General features: G+C 44.1%; 2 protein-coding genes across 3 annotated transcripts in view; one reads left to right on the top strand and one right to left on the bottom strand.

Annotated features, from left to right (window-relative positions):
* The window catches only part of LOC149301467 (Fanconi anemia group J protein homolog), a 173,638-nt gene extending 161,044 nt beyond the window's left edge, over positions 1-12,594 (top strand). Inside the window, exons 23-24 of the mRNA XM_089484364.1 lie at positions 9,434-9,598; positions 11,194-12,594. The gene's annotated coding sequence lies outside the window, so the exon portion shown is untranslated. The remainder of the gene's footprint in view (positions 1-9,433; positions 9,599-11,193) is intronic.
* LOC149301466 (T-box transcription factor TBX4-like) overlaps positions 1-18,007 on the bottom strand; it is a 73,471-nt gene that overhangs the window by 3,138 nt on the left and 52,326 nt on the right. For both annotated transcript variants that reach the window (XM_089484362.1, XM_089484361.1), the window contains exons 7-9: positions 7,805-7,957; positions 4,599-4,687; positions 1,965-2,206 (exon numbers count right to left, since the gene is read on the bottom strand). In XM_089484362.1, the coding sequence (XP_089340488.1) occupies positions 1,965-2,206; positions 4,599-4,687; positions 7,805-7,957 (484 nt within the window). The remainder of the gene's footprint in view (positions 1-1,964; positions 2,207-4,598; positions 4,688-7,804; positions 7,958-18,007) is intronic.

Below are 18,007 nucleotides of genomic sequence, written 5' to 3'. Positions count from 1 at the left end.
GAACAGCCTCAGATTCTCAGGACATTGCGTTTAAGGCCGAGTTCGTCTTCCACATCAAGTGTCCAAACAACAAGTGTTCTGAGAATCTGAGCCTGTTCAGGATGAGATTTCGTGGGTCCATTTCGTGGGAGATTTTAGGATTTGGACATTCTTGTCTATAGGGTTAGGGTATACTTTTAGGTCCAGTGGTGGAACAAAAGAAACAGAATTGCCAAAATTCTGTTAGGAAACTCTGAAGTTGCTTTAGATCAAAACTGTGGATAAGTTGACCCTGGTTTTGGTTTTCTATTAATCCAGTTTTACGAGATATATATCGTATATATTTCCTGAAAGACATGCCTTCTTAGCAAAAAGGCAAGGATCTGCCAGCCCCCTACTATTCCAATCAATCTTCATTTGAGGAGCCTTCTTTTATCAGTTGATAGTTGAAATGACTTTGGGCTACTGCCTCCTTTACATCTCGCCACGGCTTTTCATTCATCTCGATAAGAGGCAGGCCTCGAGGCTTTTGTAGCGTTGCTTTTGACAAGCTCAAGGAGCCTGAAAAATGACTTTATCATACACACGGTTTCCTCTCCCTCCCTCCTCAAAGAAGAGAAACCCCTCTAGATTTGGCAGGACTTTGTGTCAAACAAGCTGCAGGATATCTTACAAAATAAAGATACTGTACCAACTCGCTCCGGCAAATGGAAAGGGGGTCTTTGCTCCCCGGCGAGATCGCCTTTCCCATTTGGAGTATTTGCCTTCTGAGGACAAAACCAGTCCAAAATCCAAAAGTGTCCACATCTTTCTGGACACCTTTGCGGTCTGATGGTTCATTGTCCGTAAACATTGGGCGGTGCACCAAATTATTTACAATATTATGTATACCATTACCTTCAGGTTATGTTGACATAACTGAATGTCACAATTAGACTTGGCGCCAAGGTATCTCCTTATGTATATGCAAATATTCCAAAATCCAAAACTCAACTTGTATTAATGAATGTCTTCCAAAGTGCAGAATGGAGGGATTGACAAATAGCTTTGCTTTTTTCCTGCTTGCCACCAGCATTGCTTAATGTTTTGCTTAGCACTAAGGTCAAGTGTTTCTAACCACAGTTTTCACAGTGTTTATATGGTGGTAAACCCCCCCGGAGTTCAGTTGCCGCTGAGAAAGTGCGTTTCAGGTGTCAGCCTTAGGATTAGTCAAAGACAGGGTCAAGCTAAATCCAGTCTAGATCTCCCAGTCAATCAGGGACAATTAAAAATATATAGTTTTAATTTATGCGGTGAAATATATGCCTCATTTTTTATTCAGTAGATCACAGCTATCGCTTCGCTTGCTTCATAGCAGAGATGGCTGTGGCTAAAAAAGTTGAAAATGACTGTATATACTCATGTATAAGTCTAAAAATGTTAGTTAAAAAACTGAACCAAAAAAACTGATATATACCCATGGGTAAGTTTAGAAATCTCAGTCAAACAATTGAACCAAAAAACCTGAATTGACTTATCCATGGATCAAGTACTGTACTTTTAACTCTTACTTTTAAAAAGAGTGTAATCTGCCCTGGCAGTATTGACCCCCTTCTACTCTCTCATCCGTCCAGCCTTTAGGGTCAACACAAAGTTATGTCTGCTGGGATTTTGTAAGTTCATTGGCAATGCTTTCCTTTGCTTCATCCTAATATTTGCCCTAGACTTATCCATGGGTGATATCAAAATCCATAATTTTGGCCCCAAACCTGCCCTCGACTTGTACATGAAGTTGACTTATAGTCAAGTATAAATGGTACGTTTCTGTAAGACAGGAGTGAGGGACATATGCCCCCTCAGGTATGGCTGGACTATAACTCCCATCACCTCCAACCGGCATAACCAAAAGGGAGATATGATGGGAGTTGGAATTCAGCAACATCTTGGAGAGCCACATGTTTTTGTCTCTGATAGTGACCCCCGTCTTGCCGACAGATGCCCATTACCTCGCCGCTTCAGGCAGTGATAGAAGAGCCCTGATTCCCTTTGCGCCGCGAAGGTGTTGAGAGGCAGGTCCTGGCCGTCGGAGGCAGCAAACTGCATGTGAGCGCCGTTCTCGTACTGGTAGTGCTGGAGGCCCTGGTGGCTCCCATGGAGCGAGCCGACGTCAGATTTCCCAGAGAGCTGCCCGTGGCTGGAAACCAGCCTCTGCCTCATGATGCTTTTGGAGATCACGGGGTACTCTTTGCTGCGGGCGAAGCGAGAGAGGAGCCGATTAGTACACACTTGGGGGGCGTCTCATCGCTGCGAGGCCTTTCTCCCCAGAGATCAGAAAAGTTGCTTTTTGGGGTGACAGGTTCCCAGAGTCTGCCAGACACTATACTTATATGCTGGTTGGGAGATTGTGGGTACTGTGATCCCCAAAACTAAATTTCCCAAATCCTGGGCCTTACCTGTGTTTCTTAAAGCTCAGTGAGAAGTTCTGATATGGTAGGTTGAGTCCCTTGGCAGAAAGCGTATCCAGTGTGGGCTCCAGTGTTTGGGGATAGCACCCACCTACTCTAAGCTGTAAGAGGCAGGACATGGCAGGCCAAAGAGTCTCCTTGGCTCCATCAGCTCTTCTTTGGTACTTTGTGGGAATTATAGCAAGGCAAATGCTAAACACACTGGCCTTGGAGCCATAGCAAATACCCAACAGTGCCATCCTTTTGGAGCTGCTCCTGACCCTCTGCATCCTCTTGCAGTGTGAAGCTGTGGAGGAGCCTTTGTTGTGTAACTTACGAGGACATAATCTTTGCTCAAGTGCTACAGAGCTGAAACCCAAGGGTCTGGAGTTGTGCGCATAATCTGTGCACCATCCCACAAGTTCCAGCTTGTCCGGCAACGGACAGGACTTTAGCTATAGGCAAACTGTTGTGGCAGAAAGGCCTTCAGGAACGGAGATCTGAGACCTCCTTGTCCTAAATAGTTGGAACTTAGGGGTCCTCTGTGTTGCAGATGTGAAGCCTTCTAGATGTTTGCAAATCTCTTCCTCCAGCATGGCCAATAGGAAGGAATACAAAACATTTGAAGGGCCAAAGATTCCTACTTTACTGCTAGACGGCGGCTCTCAGTCATATGCAAAGGAGTCTTGTAGCATCTTTGACTAACTGGGTGAATGCAGTTATAGCATGGCCGTCTGTGGACTTGGTCTACTTCCTCAGATGCATGGAGTTAAGTGATGCCCAGTCTAAGAGAGCTCATGCTACAATGTCTTTTGCACACTTAGTCTCAGAAGGTGCTACAAGACCCCTTTCCAAACATGGCTAGGTTTTTGGAATCAACCCTTCTTATTCGTGTAATTCAAGTCATGGCTTCTCTGTGCCCACCAGCATCCACCTCCTGCTCCTTAGAAAACTGTGGTTGTTGTGGGTCAAACCCAGGACCTTTTCATGCAAAGACTCTATGCTATGGTTCCTTCTCAGCCTGGGAGATCTGGGCATAAGATCACAGCTCAACTCATAGAGCTGTGGGTGGCCTTGGGTGAAACACTCTGACGCGGCCTCTGTTCCCCATCTGCGATATGCATTTCTTTTATTTATGGCCTGCTTCTGCCAAGCGCACATGGGCTCCCACCCAAACACCACACTCTACGAGGCAAAGCCTCCGCCAGTCATGGGAGATCAAGGGTAGCCGAGGGCAGACAAAAGCAGAAACCAGGGGCAACATGTCTGTGGTTATACCCATTTTTGAATGCAGGAAGCTAGCATAGGGACAGGGAGTAAATGGGCTTGTGTTCATTTTTGATACCAAGTTCCCCAAATCGCTTTATCTCCAGGATTGAATGAACCAAGATTGGCCATGGGTGTTCGATGTGAAAAACCAAAATGGGTGGCGGGTGTTCACGCCTAGGGCTTCACTCTTAAAAGTCCAACTTTGGCCTGATACAGACAGCCAAAATAAAGCTGCTTCAAGTCACTTTGGAGGTATGCTGTTTTAATGATACATGCGTCCTAGGAATCCAGAAGCCACACCAAAGCCACGCTCCAGTCCTAAGGACAGGAGTGCAGCTTTGGTGCAGCTTCCAGACTCTTAGGACGCATGCATCATTGAAACACCATACCTCCAAAGTGACTCGAAGCAGCTTTATTTTGGCTATCTGTATAGGGCCTTTGAATCCCAATTTGTTTTGAGGAAGTTAGCTGAATTAATATTTTCCACTCTGAGAATATATCTACATAGAAGGAACATAATAAATGCTCCTGCCCAAGTGACTGGATTAGGGTGCTGAAGGGGGATAATTTAATTTTAGTTCGTTTTTGAAGGATTTACCCAAACTTGACCGATTCCTTCTAGATCAGTATTCCCCAAACTATGATATTCTGGGTGTTTTTGGACTTCAGTTCCCAAAAACCTCATCCCTCTTGACCAATGGGCAGGGATTGTGGGAGTTAAAGTCCAAACCGCTTAGAAGACTAGAGTTTGGGAAACGCTGCGTTAGGTCAGACAAACTGTGGCACATTTTTGCTGGATTGTGCCCAAAGGACCAACAGTGAAAACACACATTACAATCTGCACAACTGATTTCCTTTGCTTGGCTGTGTTTGTCGGCTTATTTTAACCCCTTTATAGTTGCGCGTCTGTTTTTCTTTCCGCCTCACCTCTGTAGCCTTGCCACGCGAAGGTCGCTGTCGTCACTTCCCCTGAAGCCCTTGGCAAACGGGTTGTTCTCTATCTTCAGCTGCGTTATCTTTCAAGAGAAAAGGGGGAAAAGCAGATGAGCCTTCAAGTTTATGAGCGTAGGCAGATATGGCAGACTCCAATGCGTTTTACAGTCATTCCTGCAAGAGTACTATAGTTGTCTTTCTTACATATTCCGGGCTTACTCCTTTCTTGTAGAGTCACAGGCCTAGGGATGTCTAGGCAGATGCCTAGGGATGCAAATGGCTGCCAACATTATTCTCCTCCCTGGAGAAGGGTGGCAAATATATTCACTATTCTCCCTGAAGGTGAAGTAATGAAAAAATTAAAATGTTTCCCCTCTTATACAGGATAGAGCTCACCCATTCCAAATTGGGGTGGACATTCCCATTTGAAATTGGATATTCTGGACGGTTTTACTATGTTGTGGCACTGTGTTGAGGTTTCCTTAGTGCAGAGCCATTGCACTGAGGTGTCCTTAGTGCAGTGCTACGGCTTTGTGGCACATTGCAGCACAACACTAGGGACACCACAACACAGTGGCATTGCACTCTCAGGCCATCACAGTGTAGTGGCATTATATTAAGTGTGCCACAATGCAATGGCACCGCACTAAGGGCACCAGCAACATGGTCTTTGTCTAAGGTTGCTTCCAGCTGCTTCCAGGAATATCCTCCTGAAGGATATACATTGCCCCCGGCCTTGTTGCGCTTTCACAGGACCCTGAAGACTTCTTTTAAGAGTTTGAAACATTTCTGGTAGTGCATTTTTATTTTCATTTGCTGTGGCTTTTTAAAATGCTCCCGTTCGACCTGCTGTTACTTATCTGATTTCTCTATGTGCCAAGTTTGTGTGTGCGGCGCCATTTTGTTCTATCCTTTCGCCGACTGCTGGAACTTGCCTTAGAAGGATCTTTATCCTGATATATTATTTTATAGTCTACCCGTTGAGTCCTTCCAAGTCATTTCTCCATTTTCCATTCCCAGGTAAGGCCCAAACGGTAGTTAGTTAGGAACTAGACCTCCCCAGCCCCTGTTTGTGAATCGAGTTGTGAAGGCAGGGGCTTTGAAGCTGCGAAACCCGTACATCTCTGGGTCATTTGTGTAGAAATATGACCCTCTCCATAATACTGACATTTTAAGTGGGACCTTAAGGTGATCTCTCTCTCTCTATAAAGCCACTCAAGGCAAAGCTGCTTCTGGATAGCTTCACTTTACAACTGACAACCTTGCCATGGGTGAAAGCAAGTTAAAGGCTCCTTGAGGAGGAGTGTTCTCCGGTGCTTTCCCTGCCATGCTCTTTCTTTTCTTAACTTCCTTTTCTCTTCATCTATGCGCCGGCACGGGTTTTCACAAAATAGGACTTCTGTGGTACACTCTAACTGTGAAATTGATATTTTTTGTTTAATCCCAAAATGAACAGTTGGAGAAGTAGGGGGTCAGTGTCCAGCTTTGCAACATGACTTTCATAAACTAATTTGCTGTTTTAAGTCTATGGCAGTGATAGGAGCATAGAGTTGGAAGAGACCACAAGGGCCGTCCAGTTCAGTCAAAGTGTTGGTGCACAAGAAAGACAAGGGGAACTAGGGGCCTTAGGGGCCATCATGAAGGTGAGAGCTCTAGGAAACGTCTTCCCAGGGTCCCTTAAAACCACCGCATAGCCTTGCAGGTCCCTTGTGGGGTGGTGTCTCCCACTATTCACCTCCCCACATGAACACACTCTCTCAGCCGCCTTGTTTTTCACTGCCAGTGGTGGCTGGGAAATTCTCAGGTGGCTTGGGTGCAGGGCATTGTTTCAGTGGCTAGAAGTGGCATTATGTTGGGACTAGATGGACCGACCTGATGTGGCACCGTGCGGTCTCTTCCAACTCTATGATTCTAGGACAGCAAAGTCCAGAGGGACTGACTGACCGACAGCAAGGTCTGGAGGGCCTTAGGAGTAAGGGTGAGTACTCCTGAGGAGACACCTCTCTTACAGTGTTATAATACTATAATCCTAGCCTTAAGCAGTGATATAGTGCTGTGCTGTGACAGTGTTAGGGGATATGGTGCTATGCTGAATCAAATCCTCCATTGCTCTAATAGCAACGAAGCAGGGGTAAGAGCGAACACTTTGGCAGTGCCCAAACTGTGCTCTTTAAGGGATTTTGGACTTCAGCTCCCACAATCCTGGACGATCGGCCAACATGGCTGAGGCTTCTAGGAGCTGGAGTCCAGACATCTCTTATTTTGGAAGCTACCATCCACAGTACTGGATGGTAGCTTCCAAAATGAAACAATCTCCAAAATACATCTGGTAAACCTTAAGTTTTCCCCTTCTACCTGCTTTGCACGTTGGGGATGTCTCGCCTCCTGGGCCCTTAGTACAGATCGAGAACGTGCAGAAGTCTTTAATGCCGATCTCCTTCCAGACCCCAGATTTGCTGCATGCACCCAGTCAGACCAAAATGTATGTAAATCCACCACACTCCAAAAAAGAAAGGCAAACCCCATCCTCTTTTCCCTTCATATTCTGACCGCATGGCAGGCTCTTAACTCTGCTTTCATAGTAACATTCCTCGTACGTCTACCTAAATACATATACTGTAATTACTTTTCACTGTAGATTTATGGCTGGGCTTTACCAGTCATTATTATGTTTGCTAGCTGTTCTGAATGACATCCGAGAGTTTGAGGGCCTTTGATTCATTCGCTGCTGCTGGGCTCGCTGCAACTGCCAAGGTATCTTTATTTGAAATGAAACCCAAAAAAGCAAAACACAGCCCAGGACCTTCTCCTTCCTCTCCTGAGCTGCATTTTTGCGTTGGAGGGGAAAAACTAAGCATGCGTGTAAGTTTCGATTCATAATTTGCCCTGTGATACATCACAACATTTAGGCCAGGCTTTTGTAACTAAATTTTGCCCATATGCTAATCTCTTGGAAGAGATCCGTAGAGTATAGGATCTACTAGGGCAGTGGTCCCCAAAGTATGCTCTTTTAAGGGTTTTTGGACTTCAGCTCCCAGAATCCCAGACTATTGGCCAACGTGGCTGAGGCTTCTGGGAGCTGAAGTCCAAACATCTCTTAAAGGGCACACTTTGAGGATCAAAGACGTTGCTGTAGGACTTCCACATCTCATCGAATACATAGAACAAAATGGTTTCCGGTAAGGCACAGGGCCACATACTTTGTGGTTCTGGTAGGATGTCACTGATATGAAGGAGGTTTCTGGAAAGACGTGTGTGCAGAAAGCTGTGTTCTTGGAGCCAAACGCGTTGTTTTCATCCGCTTTCACGATGTGGAGCCTCGGTTGGTATTTGTGCATCGAATTCAGGATGATCTGGAAGGAAGACGGCAAAGAATTAGCAATAGAGTCCATCTTTTTCCCAACAGCAGTAACCCACAGGAGCCAAGAAACCCATTTAAGACCCTCTGGTGGAGTTTAGCTTCGAGTACATGGAAGAAATGTGCTTCTGTGTGCAAACCGTGTAATGATAGAGACCCGCGCCTACAGCAAATGCCCTGTACCTTTGAAATAGCGGACGGTTGTGTTTGAAGTACTGTTCATTTGCTTTATGGCATTGTTGCAGTAAAACAACAAGAGGGTAAAAGCTGTCTTGCCAACTGAGATTCAGTTTTGTCTATAGGTCCTATAGCTAGAAGGGAGTTTATAGGAGCCGTAGTCCAACCTTTTCCCAAGCTCTAATTTCTTTTATCTGCCTTACTCTCTCCAGTGCCTGGACCAAGGGGATCACAGGACGTAAATGGCACTTGTGGCACAAAATAAAAACTTGTGTAAAATGTGGCACGACAAGTGCCTTTTCCTTTGCTGGAGAGATTAAGGAAGGCTGTGTGGTTGTCTCTGTAGGGTTGTGAAAGCTGGACAGATAGAGGAAAGCAGATAGAAAGAAAACCAACCCATTGGAAATGTAGTGCTGGAGAAAAGTTCTCTGGATAGCATGGACTGCTAAATCATCATCATCATCATCATCATCATCATCATCATCATCATCATCATCTTTTATTTATATCCTGCCTCTTCCCGTAGGATCGAGGCAGCTTACCGTCATAGTAAAATATAAGACAAGAATACAATAATGAAATCCAAATATAGCAATACAAAATACAACAAATTATAACAGTATAATAAGATCCATTTTCCCTCCCACCAGCCTAAAAAGACAAATGTGAACACATTCTTTTTTAAAATATTATTATTATCATTATTATTATTTCATTTTCTACATTCTTCTTAATGTATCTTTATATGTACAAATATCTTACATCAGAATGCCGTTAAACCTATCTAATGCAATGTCTTATCCTATCTTAAATGTCTTCTTCCTCCGTAATCCCTTTGCTCTTTTCTTTCTTCTTTCGTTCCAGTTCATGGATGTGTCTTTTTCTCTTCTTATTCGTCTTCTTTTTTCTTTTCTTCCTCTTGTCTCTTTTCTATGCAACGCTTCTTCTAATATTACTTTATGTATTAGGGTACTATATTACCTTCTTGTCTGTTAATCTCCTTTTCTTCTTCCTTTCCCCAGTGATGTCCAAATGCCAGTCCTCCAGGTGCTTTGGGCTTCAGCTCCCAGGAGCCTCAATGGTCTGGGATTCTGGGAGCTGAAGTCCAAAAGGCCTGGAAGACCTGACTTTGGACATCACTCTTCCAAAGTGTCCTGTCCTTGTGCTGTGTCTCCCATCATCCCCAGTTGTGGCCCTCCATTGGGGAAAGCTACTCTCATTCACTGTATAATCTGTTTTGTGCATGTATGGGAAGTGCCCCTTAGATACAGTTTTATAGCTTTATATTTTGCAGGGCCAAAGAGGAGAGATGAGCCTGCAATCCGACCCAGGCCCCTGGCTCCTGCTCCTCTGTTTCCGCCGCCGAAGCCTTGATCCCACCCTTGAGATTGATGGAGGGGGACGATGGGACACAGAAGCCCCTTCTTCTCTCCACAGATAAGACTTTGGCACCATTAGGGTAAGATCAGGGCTTTAAAGGTCCTTTCCCATCCAAGCGCATATAACTCTACCCACAGTAGCCAGCTGCATCATAGACCATTGAAATGTAGTTTTTATGGATGACATTTTCCAGAACAGCCTCCTTCCCGAAGGAGGAACCGTGGCCTTTTATCAGCCTCGCATGAGATTCGGCTTTAACTGTTTGGCTGCTGTTTGGGGAAAGACGTCTGCGTTATGAAGGCGGGTATTAAAACCTCTTTTGGAAATACCTCTTCGAGCGACACAGATGTCTGCAGGGCTTGCCACTTTAAAACACTGGAGTAGTCATGTCTATAGTTATTGTGCCAGTTGTGGGTCTGTTTGGACAGGTTAAGTCACAGGGTATCTTGGGAAGAGAAAGACACTTCCAGGGATTTCGCTCTTTGCACAGAAAACCTGTATGCTTTTAATGTATTTTACACCAGTGTTTCCCAAAGACTGGTCCTCCAGATGTTTTGGACTTCAGCTCCCAGAATTCCTGACCGTTGACCTAGCTGGCTGGGCCTTCTGGGAGTTGATGTCCAAAACGTCTAGAGGACCAAAGTTTGGGAACCGCTTGTGTTACACTATGGTTTTTCCCTTTGGACCGACTCTGCTCCTGTTTTTCCATCTTATTATTATCTGTTTGCATACTTCATGATTTTCACTTGAACTGTACACCGCCCAGAAAACTGTTTTGTTCCTAGGAAGTATGTCTCTGAATTATATAGACATACCCTCTAACAACAAAAGAGTTCTCTGGGCACTTTATAGTTCAAGTTAAAGTTATGAAGGATACTCCCGGTTTTTCTAACAATGTTTATTAAAAAGAAAATAGAACATAGCATTTTCGATTGATTGATTTCTATCAATCAGTCACATATGCAATCAGTCGCATATTCAATCAATCATATATTCATTCAATTGCATATTCAATCAATCAACAGCATATTCATATATTCTATCAACCGCATATTCTATCAATTGCATATTCACATATTCTATCAATCACATATTCACATATTCTATAAACTGCATATTCTGGTTTTGGACTTCAGCTCCCAGAAGCCTCAGCCATAAGGTCCTATGGCTGAGGCTTCTGGGAGCTGAAGTCCAAAAGCCATTAAAAGAGCACTGAGAAGAATCCCATGCCACACAACACAACCAGCCCTCCTTTGCACCCACAAACCCCTCCAAAAACTAACACAAACCCTTCTCTAAGATGATAAAAATGACATAATTCAAGACCAAGAAGGAATAAAACGATGTCGGATGCAAATACAGGCGACGGACAGGTAGCTTACTTCTAACTGGCTTTGTTGGAGTGGCCATCTGCGAATACAGACAAATGGTTTAGACTGACAGCTGTCAATCAGTGGAGGAGAGAGGCCCATGACACCAGTTTTAAGTCCAAACCAGTTGGATTTATTAACAACCATAAGCTCCTTAAACTCTAGAAAGTGGCATTAGTTTGTAGGGTCCAAGTAAATTGTATTTATTAACCACAAGAACATCAAAACCTTGCGAGGTGCATTTGATGGTGCGCATGTATTGGAAGTGCTCCTTAGATACGGATTTATGTCTTTATTTTTGCAGGGAGAAGGCTACAGCTATGGCCAAAGAGAGGAGAGATGAGCCTGCCATCCGATCCAGGCCCTTGGCTCCTACTCCTCCGCTTCCATCTTGCTTCCACCATTGAGATTGATGGAGAGCAGCCCTAGAGTTAGTTTCTCCACGGATAAGACTTGGGCACCATTAGGGTAAGATCGGGGCTTTAAAGCCCTTTCCCATCCAAGCGCATAGAACTCTACCCACAGTAGCCAGCTGCATCATAGACCACTTAAATGTAGTTTTTATGGATGACATTCTCCAGAACAGCCTCCTTCCCGAAGGAGGAGAAACCGTGGCCTTTTATCAGCCTCGCATGGCGTTTGGCTTTAACTGTTTGGCTGCTGTTTGGAGAAAGAAAGCTACGTTATGAAGGCAGGTATGAAAACCTCTTTTGGAAATACCTCCCCGAGCGACACAGATGTTTGCGGGGTTTGCTGTTTTAAAAAATTAAGTATTGTGCTAGTTATGAGTCTGTTTGGACAGATGGACATAAGTTATCCCAAACTGCATTTCTCAAGACTTGGGTGAGAAGGACATCCACAACATGAAACCAACACAAAATTTGGGAGCGGATGTCCAAAACACCTGGAGGATCAAAGTTTGGAAAACACTTGTGTTACACTATGTTTTCCCCCAAGCACTAGTTCTTTCTTTGGACCGACTCTGCTCCTGTTTTTATTATCTTAGCTGTTTGCATACTTCCTAATTTTAACTCGAATTTGTATTTATGGTATTACAGAACAAATGACAAACTGTACCTTTTTGTTGCTGTTGGGAAGTATTTAGCTCTTTCAAATCAATCTGTTCATTAAATAACTGCACTGGGTTTACAAGAAGTCAGTAGGATATATGTGTTCTTGGATCTGGCCAAAACACTAACCTAGGCCAGCATTCTGCTCTTCTTTTTGCTCCACAAAGTAAGTACTTAGAGATAAGACTGCCATGAAAACAGAGATCTGTTGATGAATAAGGATGGTCTTAACTCTCACTGATGAATAAGAATGGAAACAGGTCTCTATTTTCATGGTCAGTCGACCTCTTAAGTACTAACCGAATGGTCCTTCTAACTTAGTATCTTATTTCTGGTGGTGGTCAGCCAATGTCAGGAATATCATAGACAACTTGCCTTCCATAAAGGGCTGGAGATCAGGTGTGATGATGAGATGGATGGATGATAGATAGATAGATAGATAGATAGATAGATAGAGTAGAAGTGGTATGGTTAAGTCTTGGTGAAGTGCTGAGATGAGGCTGGGAGGGAGGCAAGCATGAGCAAGAATTAACCTAGACTTTGTGTAATGTGTAACTGGGCAAATGTAATGTTGGCCGGTCAGTTTTGACAACAAACGTCACTGGAGTAACCCTATAGTTTCTTAAATAAAGTTATTTTTCTGAGTTTTAACTACTGAAAGCCTGGTTTTCGGAACTGATGAAAGCTTTCTAACGTTGAATGGTGTCCCTAGCATCTGATATTAGGAGATGCTGCCTCTGAACATGGGGGTCCCATTCCGTTCCAGGTTAATTTCTTGTCTTTACAAAGCCCAACAGTGGGATTAAAAAGAAAAAAGACAGGGGTAAAACACGTCTTTCCCTCATCAAACATGCTATAAAAGTTAAGTCCCACTTCTTACTCAAGTCTCCTGCTCCTTGTAACTTGTGAATGGTCTCTAACAGAAGCAAAGTCGTGGGAGTTTTAGGCGCCAACTCCCATTTGGGTTTAGTGCCTTAATCCACTTTGAAGGCCTGGGACTGGCTCCCATACACTGGGCTGGGCTGCGTGTTTTAAAACCTGATAAGTACTCTGAGAAGTAAAGTGGGAGTAGAGATGGGGAGGCAACCCGGAAACCAGAGTCCAAGTTGCTTGCGCCGAATCAACGTTATTGAGAGAAAGATGGAGATCCAGCCCCCAAAGGCTCCACAAAGGTAGCACTGTGCCCTATAAAACCCTTTCACAACAGTTTTGGGCACGAAGCCACTTGGCGGAAGATTGGCAGTGGGCGCAAACACCATTGCGCTTTAAGTTATGCCACTGAGCCATCGTTTCATGGGTGCCAAGGGACAGAAAGTGGCAGGAACCAGGGAGTTAATGCTAGAGAACTACTTATGGATGCAGCCATTTTGTGTGCTGCCTGCCAGCGATGAAGAGGGAAATGCTTTGGGATTGCCTACTCCTGCAAAAATGGGAACAACAGAGGTATTTGGGGGTTTTGTAGGGTTTTTCTGACTATGCAGCCATGTTCTGGAAGAGTTTATTCCGTAGTTCTGGAATAAACTCTTTCAGAACATGTCCACATACACCCAAAAAGGACATATTTTATCCTGCCTAAAGCAGAGGGAGAAAGAGGGAGAGGTGGAACCAGACACAGACTGGATCCAGAGGTAAGAAAAGAAGGAAACCTATAAATGTGGACTTTATAGATGTGCGCATCTCTCCTCTTAAGCTCTGACCAAGACACTTGGTCCTATATAACTCAAAAAGGTTTCCTGAAACTGCCAGAAAACATATTGACTTTCGTGCCAATAAATAAAGGGGAACGCCATTTCGAGAAACGCTCGATTGTGTGTCGCGGAGTACAAAAGTTGCCATGGCAGTTACCGTTTTAATACAAAACAAGAGACAGCGGCCCTGCCAGCCCTTCCGTTTTAATAGCTTCTCCCAGGGAATCATATGACCCCAAGCCTAATCCCCATCTTTAACAAACTCTCTGTATCTATCCTCCTAGTAAGCAATTGAACCGAGGCACCTTCTCATTTAGAAACTCAAGTTGCACGTTTCATTTTATATATATCAAGTAAGAACAGCCTCTATATAAATATGTCGGCCCTGGGATCATTTAAGAAGAGCCCTCTTGGATCAGACCAAAGGCCCAGCGAGTCCAAAATGCTGTGTCCAACTAGAGGCCACAAAGGAGGACATTTTGGGTTTTTTGGCAGAGGTATATTTGGAGAAAAGCAGGCGCTAACCTGGACTGAATAGTCCAAAGAAGTAGAAGAGAGACCATAACTGCATCAAGAAGCTTCCTTTCCTTTGAGTAGGTAATACACTTGAAAATGGCACACTGTACATGGATACACCTTGGGTCACTTGTACACATATCCCTTGAGTAAAAGAAAGTTAGTTCTAGGAGCTGCCAGAGAATAAGCACTAGTGGACCTACCATTAGGACCTACCAGGTGGAAGGATCGAAGGAGACCTAACCCTGGACCCTCAAAGCTAGACTACTGCCTTCAACCTTTGGTCCTTTAGATGCTTTGGAGTCCAACCTCCCAAATCCTGGAGCATCAATATGGCTGAGGATTCTGGGCGCCGAAGTCCAAAATCTCTTAAAGGGAACAGTTTGGGGACCACTGGTTTAGATTGAAGTTGGATGGGAAACAGTGGCTTGGAAGGAATTACTTACTGGTCCCCATGAACCACACAAGTGGGAAGATGTCCATGTGCCATTAAAAAGATACGATGCATTCAAGGAGAATGCATAATGTGGCTTTTGCCGGTCTCTTCTTGTGATCCTATGAACCTATTTTCTCTCCCACAGAGGCAGTTCTTGTGTACCTCAACAAACAAACTTGCAACTTACGCTCATGTTTATCCGCCAGCGACCAAACGCAAAACAAAGCACGGGAAATGCTAGATACAAAGTTAAGGAAAACTGCGAGGGGCTTCCAACTACTTCAGGGAGCATGTCTTCTCAAGGCGTGCTAAATCTAACTGTTAGTAGGAATTTAAAAACTTACGAATGTACCACAGTATAGAAACGGTTTCTCCAATAGGTTTGGACACCGGAGGTAGAACAGCAAGTTACATCCAATATCACCTTTCATGCTAGTCAAGGTATACAGTTAACACAAACCAAGGAAGCTATTTTGGCACAGGAGGCAGAAAATCCTATATGCACCTCTCCTTGTCCGGCGATAAAAATACAATAATGAGAGAGTAAATTACTCACAGTTTTCTGCCCTTTGAGGACTCAAAATCCGCCGGTTGAGTAGCAACGTTGAATGGTAGGCCTGAACCTGGTCTATTGCAAAGCATCCATCCATCTACAAGTGTATCCCAGTCTTACCTTCTGCCAACCAAAACCCAGCATGGCGATACCTTCTCCTGCCATTTTGCTGATATTATGTGGAACCACACACTCTAAAACACATTCTGATCTGAGAGAATTGCGCCAGCTAGTAAGCAAAGAGTTGATGGTACTTCGCCTCCCTTTTCGATCTCTCCCTACATCTCCAGTTCGAAGAGTAACCTCTCACTCTTTTCGGAACTGGAATCCCTTTTGGAGTAGATATTGCTATAAAAATAACCACCCTTCGGATAGACTGAGTAAGGAGTGCCCTTTCCTGGCCTACTGTGAGTACCAACTCATTTCCCAAGACATTATAGATTGAAGTCGAAGGCGTTCATGGCTGGCATCCATAGATTTTTATGGGTTTGGGGGCTATGTGGCCATGTTCTAGAAGAGTTTATTCCTGACGTTTCGCCAGCATCTATGGCTGGCATCTTCAGAGATCTTCATCCAAAGATGCCAAGCCACAGATGCTGGCGAAACGTCGGGAATAAACTCTTCCAGAACATGGCCCCGTAGCCCAAAACCCCACAAAAATCTACATTACAGATTGTCTTCCTTCATGAGCGAACCCTTTGTGAGGTTGCGTCCATTGGATTTCGCATCCAGGGGCAACTTTGGAGGGTTGTGTCTCGTTTTTCAGCCGCCGTTGGACCTCTAGCATCTTAAATAAACCTGGTTTTATTAATGGATACGGTTTGGTTGTGTCAGCGTTTCATTTTCCTTACTGGCGTGCGTTTCCAAAAAGTGCATTCCATTTTTCCCTTCCACAGAAAGAAAAGAAGCATGTGTGTGTGGAATAGACATATAATAATAATAATGTTTTTAAAAAGAAGCCCAAAATCTGTCAAAGGAGTTAAGCTTGCTATATCCCTAACCACCCTCTGGACGGCCGCATAAATCAGTGGTTTTTGTCAGGGCTGGTTATCTCAATGTAAAGATTTGGAAATACATAAATTAATGTCTTCCCCTTAAGAGGAGGGATTTTGCCTTTAATCAGAAGTGGCTTAAAAGGATGTCTACGTTTTTAAAGGGCTGATAAATGCCTCCTGGACCATCTGCCGCCGAAAGAGCGGCTGGCTTCTCCTACCGCTTGGGACCGAAAGGCATCCAAAAGAGGCTTGCGTCTGGTGTTTTGCAATGGCTCCAAGGAGCAAGTCCAAGGCAAGGCTAGCCCAAAACATTCAAGTCCCAAAAGGAAAGGAAAAGATGTTCCCCTTCTCCCTATAAACATAAAGCGACTGAATTGGGGGTTACTTTTTATTTGACCCCCAGATTGCTCTCAGAATGCTGGACATTACTAGAACCATAGTTACATCTATCTATCTCAATAACCCACCTTTTCCCAAACGCTTACTAATGCAAATCATTACAATATAGGTAATGGGATTTATTTGTACGCTGTATGGATTTTATTACTGTCGTAAGCTGCCTCCTCACTCTTCATATATTATTACGCGCACATGCCCCTGACTCAAAGGCAGCCCAAAATGTCAAAAACGAAAGCAAGAAGCCACTTCCAGTTTGCGTTTTCAGCCGCCGCTGTGTCGGTGCAACCTGCTCTGAGTGCGCAGAGGCCAACATTGGCCATTGTCACAATTACAAAGCCTTGCTTTAGCCACTATACCACACTATACCACCCATGTGGATCAAAAGGGTGATGTATTACGTACCAAGTGATGTATTGTGTAGCATCAAAATGCAGCCCCTGTTTGAGATCGTATGGTTTCCCAAGACCGCTGGCCCAGAGACTGCATTGAGTCCTGTTTTGATATGGAAGGCGTAAAATGCGTCCCAATATTATTCCTTCCTGTACCTGGTTTTTGAATGCAGCAGTGCTTCAACCGACCGCAATGTATTCTTACAGAAATACAAGTTTTCTATACACAATATAATGCAGAACTGGACTATCGGATGCACAGTGGTACTTGCGGTTCACTTCCCCATCCCTTTGCAGTGTTTCTGTAAGCCACTGATCCAATGATATTCTTAACCTTACTGTCTTTTTAAGACACTAATAAGAACAAGAAAAAAACACATACACATGCGCATGTTTATTCATGTTGCAGCGAAATCGAAAATCCCAGCCTTCCTAACTGTAATGCAGTTACAGCAGGTGTGTATGAAACATACACAAATGTCATGTTTAGATGTGGTTCCCATATAATGTGATCTTAGTGATCACAGAGTCGGAAGACGTTTCATTATGGATATGGAAACATTCCCCCAAATAATAATAATTCTGAAACCCTAAACACTTTCGGATAACCTGTACAAAGACTCAGGCAGCTTAGGAAAGCTACTTGGTGGGAATAAATATCTCAGCCAGCTTTACTAGTGGCTCTGCTGGCTGGGGGATTCTGGGAGTTATAGTCCCATGTAGCTTTCCAAATAGGCACACATGAGGTTGGAAACAGCTCACACGCTGAAATGGGATCTGGCGCTCAGTGCTGCCATTTCCAAGGCAATCGCAGCAGTCAAAACCATTCCCAGAAAAGCAAATTCACACACCATACATAGCTACCAAATGTGTTTTGATGTAGGTAAGCAATGGTCTGTTGTTGAGCCATGGAGAATGTCCTGCATTCATAAAATCCCTCCTGTGTGTGTCACTACATATGAAGACCCAAATTAAAATCGTTCTGTATAATTGTATATGTTGTCAAGAAAGTGGCGAATGGTTCACGAAAACTGCTTCTACGCAAGACCGATAGGAGATGTGAACAAGGAAC

The sequence above is a fragment of the Sceloporus occidentalis genome, unplaced genomic scaffold (assembly GCF_023333645.1).
Source record: "Sceloporus occidentalis isolate IW3139 unplaced genomic scaffold, rSceOcc1.0.p SCAF_21, whole genome shotgun sequence".
In the NCBI taxonomy this organism is placed as follows: domain Eukaryota; kingdom Metazoa; phylum Chordata; class Lepidosauria; order Squamata; family Phrynosomatidae; genus Sceloporus; species Sceloporus occidentalis.
Note: the sequence above shows the minus strand (reverse complement) of the source record. Positions and strands in the feature narration are given on the sequence as shown.